Source organism: Opisthorchis viverrini (assembly GCF_000715545.1).
Source record: "Opisthorchis viverrini unplaced genomic scaffold opera_v5_20, whole genome shotgun sequence".
Classification (NCBI taxonomy): domain Eukaryota; kingdom Metazoa; phylum Platyhelminthes; class Trematoda; order Opisthorchiida; family Opisthorchiidae; genus Opisthorchis; species Opisthorchis viverrini.
Genome location: NW_008751676.1, coordinates 1,747,069 through 1,764,288, shown reverse-complemented (window position 1 = coordinate 1,764,288; position 17,220 = coordinate 1,747,069). Strand labels below are relative to the sequence as shown.

Genomic DNA, 17,220 nt, shown 5'->3' with positions numbered 1-17,220 from the left:
TGGGGGTGTCTGGTGCGTACTCAAAAAATCAAAGGTGCAAATCGGCACACACCGGAACTGAGTGAACTCATGTGGTCCATTGTGTCCACAGGTCCGGTTGTGTGTCGTGAAGCGCTGGCAGTAGGAGCAGCCACGGTTCGGGATGGGCCATTTCGAAAAGTTGGTTGGGGCTGGACGTTGAAAGGTAGAGTGAAAGTACGGTCGGTTAGGGCGCAATGGCATGGGATGGTATGGTCGTCCTCGGGCTGGTGTCCAACGTCTGCTTTGTCGTTGTTGTTGAATGTGGACGGGGGCGAGGTGTGCCGTGTTCGGCTCCCGATCCTTCTGCAGGACGCCCAAGATGTCCTCCACCTGGCTCGCCACTTGTAGCGCCGCTGCACCCGAGTGAGGAGGACTACCCAAAAACCGCTCGCGGAGTTTAGGGGCTCGGGTACCGACAATGATCTGCTCGAGGATCTTTTCTTCCCGCTGTCCGTCGGTTAACTCCGGAAAAGCGTCTTCACTTATTCGCCGAAGTTCTCGGACAAAAAGTCTTTCGCGCGACAGTTGGATCCGTGACTGGAACCAATATTGATGTTCGACTGGGTGGATCCGCCCTGTCAAGCATGCGCGAAGCCGTCCAAAGACATCTTCCGTGACCCCAGCTTTCAAGATATGTTCACCTCGTACTATATCCCGAGCTTCTCCATCCAATAAGGCAAGCAGCACACGCTTTCGTTCACTGGCAGGAAGCAGCTGGATGTATTCTGATGTGTCCGCCGCCCAGCGGCGGAAATTGTCACCATGCAGAACTTATATGGTGGTGGGATAGTGGGGGGAGATCGAGTGTGGATGAATCCGGCGCTAATAACCGGAGACAGAAGTAAGAAAAACGACTGTAACATTCTGTAGCACAAGGACAAAAATGAACCGCCGGGTGCGACAGGTTCATCTTCAGTTTTTCCGTGGGATCGGGTACGCATCATTGGCAAGAATCCTGGCGTGGTCGCCAATTATGTAATAAGCACGCTATGGAAACACCAGGGGACAGTGATTTTCCGAAGGCAGGTGTTCACGACAATTTCTGTGGGTGGAAAACATAAACAAAGCTCGTGAGCCAACGCCCCGTAAGCAAGACTGTACATCACCAATGCTTAAATATGAATCAATCAAACTGAAGGACACCGTGTACTACACATAAACCGCAAATTCTCCATGTTGCCATTTTTTTAGTGTTTCCGCCATGTAGATTTCAGCCAATCAGAATAGGGATGACACCGCAAGACGCGTGATAGTGCTACGGAGCCACTACCGGCGCCGCTAGCTATTTGCACACCCGAATTGATTTCGCCAAAACTATAGGGTTTTCGAAGTGGTGCCTTCAACAGGGAGTTAGTCTAATTCATTTGCACCTTCCAGTGAGGTGTTTCACGTAGCAATTAGTTTAAGTGAGGGAAATTTCAAGGCCACATACCCTCACCGATTCGCAAGTTCTTACCGGTTCACGCGACATGAAACACACGCACTTTAGCGTATTTTGGCGTTCTTCGGTGTTCCCGAAGATTAAAAAGACATCCTAAGAATATTTAATAAAAATTCCAATCCAGAAGATCGATCACAGACATTTGTTTGCCTTGCACTGCTCAGATTTAACAAATGGGATGATTTTTTTCCAGCGAACCTATTCACAACACATTTTCCTGATGGATCTGACATTCCAATAACTTCAATAAAGTTAGACAACAGCATGAACTGTGCAGTGGCAGCGCGAGGACCACCTGTGGACGATCCCCTCTCCCAGATATGCATAACTAGCTTGTAGATAATACAGCGTCACGAGATAGCTGCGGGCGCATTCATATTATGAATATGACGTTCTATGGGTGGTGGCCACCATAAAGCTGTCGTCATGATGGCGGTAGCCGTTGTCACTCACATCGATTACTTGTCATAACTTCTGGGCCCGTGTCTATGTGCGACGCCGATTATAGGGCCCCACCTATGTACGGCAGCCCACTCCACTGACCGACGACGGCCCCTTGTGCTCGTATATCTGCCCTTTTTCACTCATCTGGAATATTTGTTGTAACTTCTAAGCCCTCGTCTATGTGCAACGCTGATTAGGAGGCCGCACATAGGCACAGTAACATAAGCTGATGGCCAGTGACGGTCTTTCCGACCCTTAACTATACTCGATGCCGCTTATCTATGCTAACTACAGGAAACATCAGTCCAAGAGATATGCGGATCGGTAAAAATAAGGCCTCAACTATGCGTGATAGCCTAATCTGACGACCTATCATACACAACTGTACTAGAAGTCACCTAACTCGGCTATTTATCGCACCTTATGAGTCCGTGTTCTTGTGCAGCGTTGATTATGCGCTGTAAACGAATCCATCCCAATCCGTCATACTCATACTTACGCGGTATCGCTTATCTTTGTTACTAATTATAAACACCAGGCCAGTATTTATACAGACCGATGAAGACGAGGGCTCGACCATGCACACTAGCCTAAGCTAATGGCGAACGCCACACTCACAACTCTACACATGATTGCCCACCTTGGATACTCTTTATAACTGCTAGGCCAATGGTTTTATGCCACACTGATTATTAGGCCTCAGCTATGCAACGGCAAACGACGGCCTATTATACTCACACGTGTAATCGACGTCACCTACGGTGGCTACTTGTAGTAGCTGCCAGGCCCGTACACATGCTGGAAGCTAACCGCAATGCCCCAGAAACACATAATAGACTAACCCAACGGTCAATAGTGGTCATCACCCGTCAAACAGCAATAAGATATAATACAACTTCGAATGTACAGCTGCTCACACAACTGCACATCCCAGCCCAACAACGTCAAACAGCGTCTGTTGCGGTTCTGTCCAGAAACCGAAGTAAGTGCAGCGATGGCACGGCACTGTCATACCCTATTTGATAGCACACTCCCAACTACTCACTTCCTACTCTTCAGTGTACCCTCTCGACTGATCCCTAAATTACCCGCAACTATGAGCTGTCACCCACCTCGACTATTTATCGTAACTGCTATGCGCGACGCTGATTATGAGGCCTTACCTATGCACGGCAACCTGATACAATGGCCAACGACGGCGCTTCATACTCATAACTTCACGCGTTGATAATGCGCCCGCCATGAATTAACGGAAACACCAATGGCGAATTGCATTTTTATTCATTAGTAAGCAATCAATCTTTGGGAACAGCATTCAAGCATATTGATGTAATGGAATTCTATTTGCTTACTTACCTAGTGCTTCATAATTCCCATTATCGGCGCCTTCGAGGTTACCGCATGAGCAATCATACGAATTCCTCGTCATCACGGGATTCATAAGCAAGGTATACAAAGCGTATGCTTGTAATTTTATTGCGATTGTCTTACCGGACACGCTCGGCTTGTCCTACATGGACCGATCAAGATCGACATCAAAGCAAGCACTTTTAGCCGACGGGTTGGTAGACTGAAGGCGCGACGGATTGGCAACTAAAGGGAATAGTTTAATTGATACGTGTGCACTCACCTGAAGATTTTCTCCACACAGCGGGCATGGCTCATTGCCGCGGCAATAACGGTGATATGGCAGTCGATCACGCTGTCACCACCAATTAGCAGGGTCAGTTGGCTGACCACGGAGACCACATGGAACGGTACCTTTCAAAGTGGAACGACACCTTGGTTGGGCACAGTTGGCTGACGGTCCTGTGCACTGATTGAATTTTGACGCAACAACAGCTGGGTCTAAACAATCAGACGCTGCATGCATCCAGCAGCCTTACGTTGTTTCAACAGCTTCAGTTTGCCAACCAACCGATCCAGCTGCTTGTGCAAACATTCTACTGGTGATAGCCGTGTCTTTGGAACCAGAGATAAAGGTACACTCCCCTCCGGTAGGTTGTATTCTGCAAGCCACCGTTATTGTGTTGGAAATTGACCTGGGCACTGTATGTTCGAGTAATAAACTTACCGCATGGGAACGAGTGGCTTTTGAATAGCGAGAATAGGTGTACACAGGGTAACCACATAGATTGGTAAAATATACACGTGCAGGTTCCGGCTGAGGTGTTAACTGTCTGGGAACATCTTGGGGTTTGTACCACGAACTGATTGTTACTAACACAGCGTTTCTCACCTTGAAACGATCTATCTGAATGTGTATCATATTTGGCGTGCACATTCCAATGTGACTGAGAACCTGATTGGTGACGTACGTCGTCATCCGGGAAACCACACGTAGAACGTTGCTGTCTCCCTCCCGAATTTCTCGACGGTCACTGTAATAAGTGGTGCGCATCTCATAGTCGCGCACGAACCATTCGCTGTACCGAGAAATCTTCTTGTCGGCGTGCTTCAGGCTATCGGAATGTGTTGGAAATGACCTGGGCACTGTATGTTCGAGTAATAAACTTACCGCATGGGAACGAGTGGCTTTTGAATAGCGAGAATAGGTGTACACAGGGTAACCACATAGATTGGTAAAATATACACGTGCAGGTTCCGGCTGAGGTGTTAACTGTCTGGGAACATCTTGGGGTTTGTACCACGAACTGATTGTTACTAACACAGCGTTTCTCACCTTGAAACGATCTATCTGAATGTGTATCATATTTGGCGTGCACATTCCAATGTGACTGAGAACCTGATTGGTGACGTACGTCGTCATCCGGGAAACCACACGTAGAACGTTGCTGTCTCCCTCCCGAATTTCTCGACGGTCACTGTAATAAGTGGTGCGCATCTCATAGTCGCGCACGAACCATTCGCTGTACCGAGAAATCTTCTTGTCGGCGTGCTTCAGGCTATCGGAATGATGCACGCGCCCCTTCAAACGCCCATTGGCGTTCTCCAGGCGGTTATTGGTCACATTCCCGAAGTACACCAACCGACGTTAAGCATGAATGGCCCACTTTGGTGTAATGTGGAGCCAGTGGACAGTCAAATAAGAGACAAACCTAGGGTCTGTTCTCCTCAGGATCTGCAAATCGTGGCGAAATCTACGCGATCAATGTTTGGTGTACAATCACTTACTCAGCTGCATTATCAGAGCGAGCCACGCGGTTGAATACGTGCCGGCTGCGGTTGAAATTTGTCTGCAAAAGGTACAGCAACGCAATGAAAGGTACATGCTTTCGGATGGCTTGCCGTGCGTGAAAATAGCACAGCATTATATCACAGCAGAATGCAGCTTAGGCAACCCGCATCTGCTAAGTTATCTTGTCCATGACGAACGTTTTGACTGTATAGTGTCCACTCATCATATCCTTGAACAAGCTGAGCAGCTTGCACAATGGCGCGAAATGCCCGCTTTCGACGAAGGCATACATTTCGGGTCGACCGAAAACCATGCCATCCGTCACAAGGAATGCACAAGACTTCTACCTTAACAGTGAACGTCGGGGGCTCTAAACTTTTTTACTCAAGACGGTTGGTCCCGTGTGTAGCATCAACGTTTACAACGTCTGCTGCGTTCGGGAAAGGCACAGGTGACTAAAAGTGCCAGCTGCCGATTCCACCAGCAGCAAGCGACCCCACTCTCGAAACTTGGCTATGATGGATAACATGACATCTAAGAAACCAAATGCAAGGTAACCGCCGACCTACTTAACAACGGGGGTGGACATCTGACGCGATGGTTATTCACATCCTTGATAGTGAGTACCCTTCCAAAATGGTCGGCGACGAACTGCCGAATCTCCGATGACGGAGACCATATTTCAAAAGAGTAACACACTACTTTAATTCATCATTTGTCAGGCGCCGGTTGGGAAGCCTGTCAAAATGAACTTGCTGCGTGGATGGTGGTGCTCCAGGTAGTAGGAAGTAACCCTCAAGCAGTCATGGTAACGGCGAACATGGAATATTACCGGACAATCGGTACGACGTGTGCTACCGCGTACATAACAATGGCCATAAGCTTACTAGGTGCGACGAACTCCACGGCTTTGAATTCGTCTGCAGGGACGTCTGCTGCAACGATAGAAGGCTTTCCCGTACAAAGTATCGAATTGCTGCTCTATTTGGAGTTTATACGGACGAAAACTACGAAATTCTTGGCCTGGTACTCTTTCAAAGCGACTTGAAATGCAATGAAAGAGAAAAAAACGTGGACAAGATAACTTCTCCACAAAATCATCCTCCGCATTCACGGGCAGAACGTGCTCAGGCATAGCAGCCAGTAAAAATATAAATGTGAGTAGGTTTAAACAACTTTCAACAAACTGCGGTCGTTTGGAACGATTTCATACTCTCGAATAATTACCATCAAATGGTAAAACTTTATGTCAAAGTTCTTCTCTTTCGAACGACGGCTTCAGAGAAATTTTGAGTGTGCGCCTAGGACGTGGCACTAGCGGCCATTAGAGACGAATTTCGCGCTCACAACTGCCCTTGCGTACGTTTAAACAAGTTTCCAGAAAACTGTAGTTGCGCGGGTAGACCTTAATGGTTCGAATAAATACCATGAAATGCGGAAACTTTGTCGAATTTCCCTCTTTGGAGCTGTGGTGTCAGAGGTCATTTGAATAAGCATCTAAGACTCAGCTTATTCCGGCACTTCCTCCTGAAATAGATCGTAAAGGAAGGTACCGCTTCTCTGGAACGATCGCAAGCCAGTTTGTCAGGAACATTGTTTAGGCGACTTATTTTATTGAACTTACCAAATGCTTAGTTCGTTTTAATTTCTCGTGAGGCCCATGGCGAGCGTGTGCGGGTCGCAGGTTGGTCCTCTGCGTCTTGTGTACATCGCTTTATCAGGTTGTGAATGGTGTCATTTCGCCGTCTGCAAAAGATTGCGCACCTAAAAAGTATACTCCGGAAGTACAAGACATTCTCAGTCAGTTTTCAAAGAACATAATTCTCCTACCTCCATCCGATCACGTACGATTGCTACAGACAGTCTTGAGGAATAGGTATTCCTGCTACACTTAATCTACCTTCATTAAAGAGACACCCCAAGGAATGAATTCATATTCTACGCGGATCGCCTGGTAGGTTAATTTTACGATTGGCACCCTTAGTTTCAGATTCGGTTGATTGTTGAAGAGGGCCTGAATCAGCTCCCGTACGAAGAAGTAACAGTTACTACCCCTACTGGTAATCATGTCGCTATTGTGTCTTCTCCAAGTTCACTATTTTATCGGTAGCAGGTGCAAAATACATCTCGATTAATGGGGTTTCATTTTCGCTAATCGAGAAATCCAGATGTTTGATGAGGTCATTAGCTGGGCATTTCCTAATGTTCGTCGCCAGGCGTATGTCTACATCATCTTCGATCGCTGACTGCTTGCATTTACATTGGCCATGACTGTCACTTCAGTGACATGTACCGGTCGCCGGTGATCTCAACAGACAGGGCTGGTCAGCTACGCATTGGAGGCACTGGCTGACAGTGGGCCTTCCGGAGGTAAGATCAGTACATGGAAGTATGTGCTGAACTCGACGGGTTGGTTGAGAGCATCCCCACAAAGTACCCAAAAGCAATGCGGCTTTCTAAGAGTGCACAATAAGAATGCACAACATTGCAGCTCATGACCATGAATTGTAAGAACCGCCTATTTGTCCTACAATAGTTACAGCTGCCACAGTTTCGTTCTTCGGCAACTAGGGTAGGTAACTGCGCATTGGAGGCTGGCAGCTGACGTGATCGATGCGTAAATAGAGGTTGGCTGATAACTCGGAAGATACGGAGGGGAGCAATTCATTGAGGACAACAGCTTAAATGCGCGAGTGCTACTGAAGGCGCGACTGGGCCATGTCTGATGTGTCCCGTCTCGGGGTCCCCATCTAGGGAGGCGACAATGACCAGAGCAGCTGAGTTTGCCACCAAGTCATTGGTTGGCCTCCCCTGGCTCGTTTCCACGCTTGGCGTAGTTGTGTGAAAAGAATTCGAGAAAACCAGTCGACTGGTATACGGAGCACGTTGCCGGACCAGCGCAACCTATGGAGTCGCCCAACCATGTGAAGGGTGGAAGAGGGCCAGAGGCGGTCAAACAATGACTTGGCAGCGAAGTATGAAAGTCATTACCAGCAAACTCAGCTGCGCTGGTCATTGCCGTCTTCCTGGATGGGGACCCCGAGACGGGCCACATCAATGGCTAGAGACATTGTCAGATATGGCCCAGTCGCGCCTTCAATGGCGCTCGTGCATCAAAGCTATTGCCTTCAATGCATAGCTCCTTCTCCAACCCCCCACTTGACGGCCCACTGACAGTGCTGGATTTATGCACCAATTTACCAGCTCGCGCGTGCAATGCGCAGCTACCTACCCCCCCCCCCAAATCATCGGTGAACGAAACTGCGGCAGCTACAACCACTGCACGACGAGTACGCGGTTCTTACAACTGACAATGATGATGAATGATGATGTGGAGTGCAATCAGTTCATCTGTCATGGGCGAGTTATTTTTCCTGAAAATCATTCGACGTACTTCAGCATTGCTGATCAGGTATACCAACTAGACTCGCAATTCTATGAAAAAATCAATGATGAAACACCAAGTCTTCGGCGCGCATTGGCCAGGTTTCTGATCCGCATAGTAATATGGAGTACCCCGCGGCACTGTAAATTCGACCCTGACGGATAACCTGATGTCATGCCTACGCCACAGATGTTGCAGGTTCACAGAAGCAGCTGTGGCCCTCCTAATAAGGACGGAAATATCTTTCGCGAGGCCACCGGAACTGATACAGCTGTGGACAAACTTGTCTACTGACTCGATAGGCTCGTTCGCCAGCGTGGGGTTCGGGTTTGAGTCCAACCATACTTGCAGTAGCACTTTATACTTGGCAGGCGTGAGTGCATGCCAAACCGTGAGGCAGAATCATTGAGATTATTTAATGTTGTTTGCAAGGGCAAGATGGCTCGAGTGGTTAGAGCGCGAATTTACTGACCGGAAGGTCCGTGGCTCGAACCCGACCTCTGCCTCTCGGTTTCTTCTGTCTAGGCTTGGGCAAACAGGCAGTATTCCAGCCCTCGTGCTTTCTTCGGGTGGCATTGCAGCTAGGCATTGGAAGGGTGTTACAGCTGCACGATGGTGTTTGCATTGCAGCGGCGTTAGATCCAAGGATAGCTATATCGTCTGCGTACTCGGTATCTGTAAGCGGGCTCCCCGGGAACACTCCGACCCCACAGGCATTAGGGGCTTATACTGAGTCTTCCATAATCGTACCAATGACGATGTTGATAAAAGGTGAAAGAGGATGGCCCTGGCTGACCACGACGTGGTGAACTCAGGCGGGCGCTTCCCGTGGACACGTCCGCGGGAGTCGGTGTGCAGCGTCATAAGGAGGCTCGAGAATTAAGGAGACACTTGCTCCACACATTGCCTGACGGTCCATAGAGACAAAGGCAGATTTCAGGCCAAGGAACACAACCCTTGTTGGTTGCACGAAGCAGTGTCGCAGTTCGAGAATGAAGGTAATAATGCGTTCTCCTGGACGACGGAGAACAGCTCAATTTTCACGTATTCGTCCTCCTCTTTATTCAGTTCACCTTCAAACGATAAGACCGAAAAGCACCTTCGGCGTCACTGCTACCAGGCTGATGCCACAGAGCATCCGCATATCCTTTATTAAGATGGAAGTGACTGTCGACATGCGACATCCTGCAGGCACTTACTGTTCGTCCCATATCGCACCAATAAGCTTTGTCAGGGGGTTCTTTGTCACCAGGGATTCTCCGCCTTCTTTGGAGAGGGCCGGATACAAACTGTCCGGTCTTTGTGCTTCTTAACGTCTCAGTACGGATATTTCGTACCTTATTTCTCCTGACGCGCTAACAATGTTTGCATTCCATTTGCCTATGTGCATTATATCCACAGACTATGTTGCAGGAGGCCAGCTAAACCGTTCTTCGAAATGTTCGGCCCATGTTTCCAGTAGACGTTTTTGCAAATGAATTAACGAGCCACCTTTATCGCCTTACAGACCGTCGTTTTCCTACGACCAGTCGATCGTATCAGTTGGTGTAGGGCACTGCTGTTTGCGGTAGCAAAAGCCTTATCCGGAGCTCCCGTTATCCATTAGAGCTCTCGGTTTTTCCTTAGGCCCTTCACTAATTGGCGTTTGGGGGATTTGCGCGTACCGTCGTGCCAATCCTCTGGTATGGGTTTCCTGGTATCAGTCATGGATAGCGATGTCGACGATATCCAGTAGTCTTGTGGTCGAATAGACGGCGCTGAACGTCGCTACAATAGCTCGTTTCATGTTCTGCCATGCTTCATCCACGCTTCCACTACCAGTGTAAAGATGGAAGCCTTCTCCGCGAAGTCGTTTATTAGCAAACCAACTAAAGGGTTACAAACTACTGCACATAGTTGTGAAAAATTGAACGTTCTCATGCACCTTCGTGAACCCTCACGGATATTCATTGAGTATCACGCAATTGTAGACGAACGCTGCAAATCAGTTCCCCAAGTTCCGTAATAAGCCTCTCCCTCCATTAGAGGCGAGGCGGAGCTTTGATAAGACTAGATACCACTCACATGCAGGGTCCGCCGTTACACACCTTTTACTTTTAAAAGGTCGTTTGCGTGCCACCGCTTTCCATTTACCTCCGTTAGGTCGGCCCTGGCAGCTGGTCTATTCAGCAGTTCTTCGGGTGTATCATGCCACAACCATGCCACTTCCGGAGTCGAGTCCCATCTACTCTTTCCAATCCCCGACCGTCTTGAATTATGTAGACGTTCCCCCGGCTGTCGGTAACAACAAATGGGCCTTGGTATCGACTGTCAAGCTTCCGCAACCCCGGTCCATCATTTCCAGGATTCTGATCATCCTTTCACTTGACCTTCGCGCCTATGGGGAATCGTTCAGCTGTAACACCCTTTCGGTGCCTAGCTGCCATTCTACCCGAAGGAAGCACCAGGGTTGGGATACTGCCAAGTTGTCAAGCCTAGACAGCAGAAGTCGAGAGGCACGGGTCGGGTTCGAACCACGAACCTTCTGGACGGTAAATTCGCGCTCTAACCACTTGAGACATCTGGCCTATGGGAATGGTCTGGCCTTTCTACTTGCCGTTTTCTATCTAGTCCTCTCCTGGGTGGCGAACAATTTCTCTCGAGTTTTCCTCCTCCCTCCTAGCTCAGGAGACAAGCGTTTTGCCTGCCATAACCCAATTCCCTGATCAACTGGAAGGCACGGATGTCAACCGTATATCAGCATGCACGGGGAATTGCATGTAGTTGGCCATATTGAAGCACAATGTGCTAACAACTTCATCGGCAGATTCACTTCCCAGTCACCTTTGGCCGCCAGCCACCCGGTCGTTCGGTTAGACCGTTTGTTTGTGGGTGGTGGGGTGCCCAGCATCTTCAAGCAACTCCTAAACTCTTCGCCCTGAAAGCAGGGCCTCTGATCGGTTAGAATCATTTTCGGCACCCCATGGTTGGCCACGATGTGTTGCCTTACCACTCCGCTGATTGTCGTCGCCCGTTGATTTGGCACGCCTGTCACCCCGACCCATCGTGACAGGTGTTCTGTCATTATCACGATATATTGATTTCCGCTGGTCGTCCCCGGAAACCGGCCCATGACGTCAACGGACCACAACTCGCCAATCCTGTGACAGAAATGGGTTCCATGGGATGGGTTGACCCTGTCGTACCCCCTTTCATCAGTTGGCACCGCTTACAGGACCCCACACAGGTCACCTCACTTCTCATTCGGGGCCAGTAGGCCCTCTGCCGAAGTAAGCGTACGTTTTGGTGCATCCTATATGTGCCATCTCATGGCGTTCGATGATAAGCTTCCGTCTCAAGACGCGAGGTATCACGGGCAATGCGACATCAGAATCGGTGGCGTTCCAGGAAATTATGCCAGCTTCATTCAGTCCAAGCCGATCAATGTGACTCTGGAACATTTCCACTTCCTTGTCTCCCTCTTCATTCTCAATGCTCCTTCCTACCAAGGCAACCCTCTGTAACACAGGATTCTGCCGTGCGTTGCACCAACCTTCCGGGATCCAGTTAGACGACGAAGTTATTGGCTCCAATCATGACCCTGGGGGCCTCATCTTCAGCCTCTGGTCCTGACAGCCAACCAGCCAAGTGGATCTCCTTCCCTGGCATGTGCTGGATTGTGAAGTCGTACTCCTGCAACCGGAGTGCTCAGCGCGCGAGCTTTCTGCGAGGATCTCTGGTGGTCTTGATCCACTCCAGGGGTTTGTGATCGGTTTCGACATGAAATTTTTGTCCAAGCAGATATGACTTCCACTTATCCAGGGTCCAGACGATCGCTAAACATTCTTTCTCAATGGTCGATTTCTTTTGTTCAGAATTAGGACACAACTGGCATATTCGATGACTCCATTCCTCTGCTTTAGGACTGCGCCGATATCACTACCACTAGCGTCCGTTGTAACTGTGAACATCTCTCCAACCCTGGGCAGTTTGAGGGTTAGTTGCTGGTCCAGCATCCGCGCTTTGACACGCTCAAAAGCTTCATGTGCTTCCCTGGTCCACTCGATTTTCCGATTTCGCCTGAGCATGTCGTACACTAGGGTAGCAATAGTGTTGAAATCCTTGACAAGCCGACTGTAATGTACTGCTCGTCCAAGAAACTGCCGTAGAGACCGCTTTGAACTGGGAACAGCACAATCCTCGATCTCTGCCAATCTTTCTAGCTGTGGGCTAACTTTTCCGTGACCCGCTTTATGCATAAACAGTGTCACCGAACTCCGAGCAAGTTGTGTCTTGGCTTCATTTATCCGCGGGCCAGCCTCCCGGATACGCTTCAATACGGCATTGAAGTGAACTGCGTGCTATGAAGAATCTAGGTTTCAAAAGAACCAAGATAGTTTTTTGGGATGTAGATTGGGAATTACCCGTTGGAGACTTCTAAACAATCCAACGTAGCGATACAAGCTTAATTGCTCCCGTCTTTTGCATGATGTGCTCCAAGCATGAAATGCCAGTCCAGGAAAGTAAATTGCTGGCTCGGCAAGATCTGTTTTCGGAGGCTCGCGCAACTCAACCCTACGTTTATGTCTATCCGTGAATTTGTGGATTTGGTTTCAATGGTGAACAATGACTCATTAGTGCACACCGGAGATTCTTCGGGTAGGGCTTTTGTGATCAGATGGTACTATAGTGTCGGTGGAATATTTGTGTAGATAGTTGCAGGTAGTAATCGAAGGGACGGAAGAAAGAGGCATAAGGGGCACAGACATCATCTTTTGGTCTCATAAGGTGACCGCAGGGGTTTGAGGTACATGGTGAGGATTTAATGTTGAACACACGTTGTGCTGTCCATGGTGATGGCGGTGGTGACAACGATCCGTAACTGACAGGCTCCAAGTCGCGAAGGCTTTCGTAATTCAACCTAATCTTTCCTGTGACCTGCAGTTTAATTTAGGAGTAGTGAATAGACGGCTATCAGGCCCTCCGCGTGAATAGCAGCTACTCATTAAAATCTGGCTAATCAGCAATAAACCAGTTGCTCGAAAAAAGTTAGCTGTTACTTGAGTAGATATTCACGTCCGAAAGTCAAAACGACTTATGTGCTACACCTTCCAGCGCAGTTTCTTGGGCTGCGTGTGTCTTCTACCCAGCTTACGCAGTGCGAGTGGCCAAATTTCACTCAGCACCACAAGGGGACTTCTTCAGGTTTTCATTGGTCGTTGTTTCACAACCATGTAGATTGGTGCCAATGAAACTAGAAAGAGGTTGGAAAACTGGCTTTCGTTCGCGCAACAAAACCTTCAGTTCAGGTATGTTGACCATTTCCTCAGCAAGCTGTCGTTTTCCTCCGATAGGCGTGTCCAAATCAGTGGAACAAGCAGAACGGCGATCGAGTTTATACTTAGTAAGAGGATACTTCTCATAATGGGATACCCGCGACCTTCTTTGTGCTTGGCAAGGGGCACTGCGAGAAATGGCTGCTAACCGATATCACTGTCGTTCACGTCGGATTTTGTTTAGATTGGCCCCGTTTTTTACGTCTCGTCGCAAAACCTTTCTACCATATTGAGTAAAATGGGTGGCTGGTATCTCAACTGTACTGGGGGATTTAATCGATACTACACACATCATCATGAACAGCATGACATCAGTGTTGAACATTGATGCTTTGCTGCCATAAAACCATGAGTTATTTGAAAGATTTCTTGTGAAGAAAAGAATAAAGATGGGTAGGGAAGGAACTCATTGCTAGCTTACTACAATCATTCCGGAGAGCGTACATCTCCAGATACTCATTGAGGTAGTCTGGATAGAAACTGATGACAAGAGTGCCGTTGATGTTAATTAGCAGCCATATATTGCAGGGTATTCAACCAGGCGCAATGGGGATCATGCGATCCCCATCCTGGAAGGCGAGTAGCACCGAAAGCACCCAAGCGTTTCGTAATATCTTTTGTACTTCTTTGCCAGGTCAAGGGTTGGCCACCTCTGTGCTTCCGCCACTCTGAATCGAGCATGGAAAACGGCATTCTCTTCAGCTGACGGTTTGGCGTACCCAGTACATCGCCTAACCAACGCAGCTTCTGTTGGATACACTCTTCAATGGAGGTTCCTGCTGAACAACCGAATACTTGCTTCCTAATGGCTTCTTTACGGATTCGGCAACACCAACGCACACGAGCTATGGTTCTACGAAAACAATTGTCGAAACCTTGAAAACGTCTCAGTTCCGCTGCTCGAACTGGTCAAGTCTCAGCCACAACAAAACAGTCCGCACTGTCGCCTGATATACAGGTTACTTGGAATTCAGAGATATACCGCTGACACTATAGGTGTTTCCAATTAGCAAGCTCGATCCGAGCCTTACGGATTTCTGCACTGACCTCACCTGTCACACTACAATAAACTAATACAACATACGTACGAGTGACCCTCCCTGGATTGTAAGAGGCTTGTTAAGTGGCTGCATGTCCACGACAATGACCTTACACTTTGTGGGTGCAAAATGCTTTGGTCAGTTCATTCAAAAACACCTGCGGCTTCTCTTCGAAGATGGGAACAATATCGTCCGCATATTCCAGACCGACAAGGTTCTTGTCAGATGCCATTTGAACATTGCGGTTCTGATGACCTGAACTGAATAAACGTTTATGTTTAATAATAATCAACACTCAGAGACTGAAACGCACCATCGGTCTGATGTTTGTGTGGCCACTATGACTCGATGAGTTGCATGGGAATGCCAGGTAGCACAATGGCTATACCACCCGAAGTTCGTGTACGGTAGCGTCTATAGTTATGACGGTACCATAGGCCCATCTATCGTACTTGGGTTTTGTACTGGGTTTTCAGTGACAGCAGTTGTCAGTTGATAATGAAATCAGAGTGTGTACAACGTCAACTTATTGGCCGGACTTTTTGATCGGTCGCAATCTAAGTTTTCCAATATAAACGAGAATTTCTGAATGGTTAACACGGAGTGGTAGATATGAATGATGGTGCGTGATTAGCCGCTCCCTTGGCTTTTTGGCTGGCGCGGCAACAGCTGGAATATGCATAATTGCGATTATGAAGCAGTACCGAGTTGGAGTCAACAGGTGATGGGAAGATGCGAGATATTGCGTTTTTCCTCCGTACTTGCCCTGAGGTACGGCCGATGTACCATGAGAGCTGAGGTAGCTTAGTCGAAATAGCTCACTGGTTAAGGCGTGAGCTCATTGATCGGAAGGTTCGCCTCTCGAATCCAACCTCTGCATCTCGAGTGTGCTTGCCAGGCTCAGGTAAACTGGCAGAATCTTAGCCCCCTTCTTCATTCGGATGGCATGGCAGCACAGAAAGGGTGTTACAGATAAGTGATTATTATTAGCATTACTATTATTCCGTAAGAGTGATTTTCCTGTTTCACAGTCTTGTTAGGTCTCAGATACCGCAGGGTTCTGAGAGAAAGACAAAGCCACAATCAGGGGTTATCAGCCAAGGGGCGAGATGGCTCAGTGGTTGGAGCGCGAATTTAGTGACTGGAAGATCCGTGGTTCAAACCCGACCTCTGCATCTCGACCGAGTATTGGGAAACCTGGCGGTATTCCAGCCCTCTTTCAGATGGCTTGCAACTAGGCACCGAAAGGGTTACAGCTGAACGATTATTTTTCTTATTATTGGCCAAGGTTTTTGGCTAAAAAACCCGAACCCAAAGCAGCGGCAGTTGGTGTAATATCAACCGAGTTGGGAGGAACAAATCTCTACACTTGTTTCAGCCGCCAGCCTGCATGACCCGAGATTGTCAGACTGACTTTCTGATTTAATAATAATCGTTCAGCTGTAACACCCTCATGGTGCTTAGCTGCCATGCCACCCGAAGAAAGCACGAGGACCGGGATACTATCAGGTAGCCCAAGTGCAGACAGGAATGTGCTCAAGCCCAGACAATGTTGCTGGGTTACTGGGGTCCAATCCAAATGAAACGGGCTTTATTGATGAATGTTCCACTTGCTACAAAGGGCCTAGAGTGGAAGGAGACAGTAATGACAACGCCGGCAGCTCGCCGGAGGAAGACAAAGTGACACTTCCAGAATTCAGGAATGCTCTTCGTGGAGAGGATAGGTCGTATACATAGCTTGGTGATAGACTTTATAATGCAAGTGGAAGTACAATTCTGCTCAGCCGTTGTAGGTTAGCTGTAATACACCTTCAGCACAGCTGTCACTTCACTGGAGGTACGACCAGATTATCCTAACCCGGGCTGGTTTCAAACTGCGGACCTTCCGGTAAGTTCGCCCCTTAAACATTGACCCATCCATCTACGTTGTATTCGCTTTATTGTTTCACCAATTAGTGAAGTCTTCAGCACTTTTGCGTTTCATTTTGCCAACTGGTCATGACAAACGGCATTGACTAGTCTTGCGAATTCTATTGCATTTACACAGAATTTTCGCGTAAAGGACCCAGTACTCATGGCGGCTTCATTTTTCCAGGATGTCCCCGTCCACTTTTTTAATCACGGTATTTGGTTTTTAGTCGTTTGCCAATTCTACATTCCTCTCAGGTCACTTGTTTCACGGAGTGAAGTTTTTGCGAGGTAACTGTGGCGTATCTGTAGTTCGTTCCGGAGAGGCCATGGAAAGAGGACTTCGGGATTGCTGTCGTTCCATTCGAATAGGGAAGATTCTCATTCAAGCTAACAATGAGGACGGTTCAAATGATGTGAAAGTTTATTATGCGAAACTACCACCTAATATTTCTCAACGAAAAATACTGCTTATGTACCCAATTCTGGGTGAGTTACAACGGTGTGCGCGCATGTTTATATATATA

The 17,220-nt window shown here is 48.2% G+C and overlaps 3 protein-coding genes across 3 annotated transcripts in view; 2 read left to right on the top strand and 1 right to left on the bottom strand.

Annotated features, from left to right (window-relative positions):
* Positions 1 to 215: 215 nt before the first annotated feature.
* On the top strand, positions 216 to 422 carry T265_01830 (hypothetical protein; the record flags this gene model as incomplete). Its single annotated transcript, XM_009165940.1, has 1 exon — positions 216 to 422. The coding sequence occupies one exon, from the start codon at positions 216 to 218 to the stop codon at positions 420 to 422; it is 207 nt and encodes a 68-aa protein (XP_009164204.1).
* A 6,479-nt stretch (positions 423 to 6,901) lies between these two features.
* Positions 6,902 to 17,220, top strand: part of T265_12876 (hypothetical protein) — a gene marked incomplete at both ends in the record, with an annotated part of 27,655 nt that continues 17,336 nt past the window's right edge. Inside the window, 4 exons of the mRNA XM_009165978.1 lie at positions 6,902 to 6,921; positions 6,957 to 6,999; positions 7,036 to 7,105; positions 16,952 to 17,182. Coding sequence (XP_009164242.1) covers positions 6,902 to 6,921; positions 6,957 to 6,999; positions 7,036 to 7,105; positions 16,952 to 17,182 — 364 coding nt within the window. The remainder of the gene's footprint in view (positions 6,922 to 6,956; positions 7,000 to 7,035; positions 7,106 to 16,951; positions 17,183 to 17,220) is intronic.
* The window catches only part of T265_01829 (hypothetical protein), a gene marked incomplete at both ends in the record, with an annotated part of 7,341 nt that continues 5,015 nt past the window's right edge, over positions 14,895 to 17,220 (bottom strand). The window contains one exon of the mRNA XM_009165939.1: positions 14,895 to 15,040. Coding sequence (XP_009164203.1) covers positions 14,895 to 15,040 — 146 coding nt within the window. The remainder of the gene's footprint in view (positions 15,041 to 17,220) is intronic.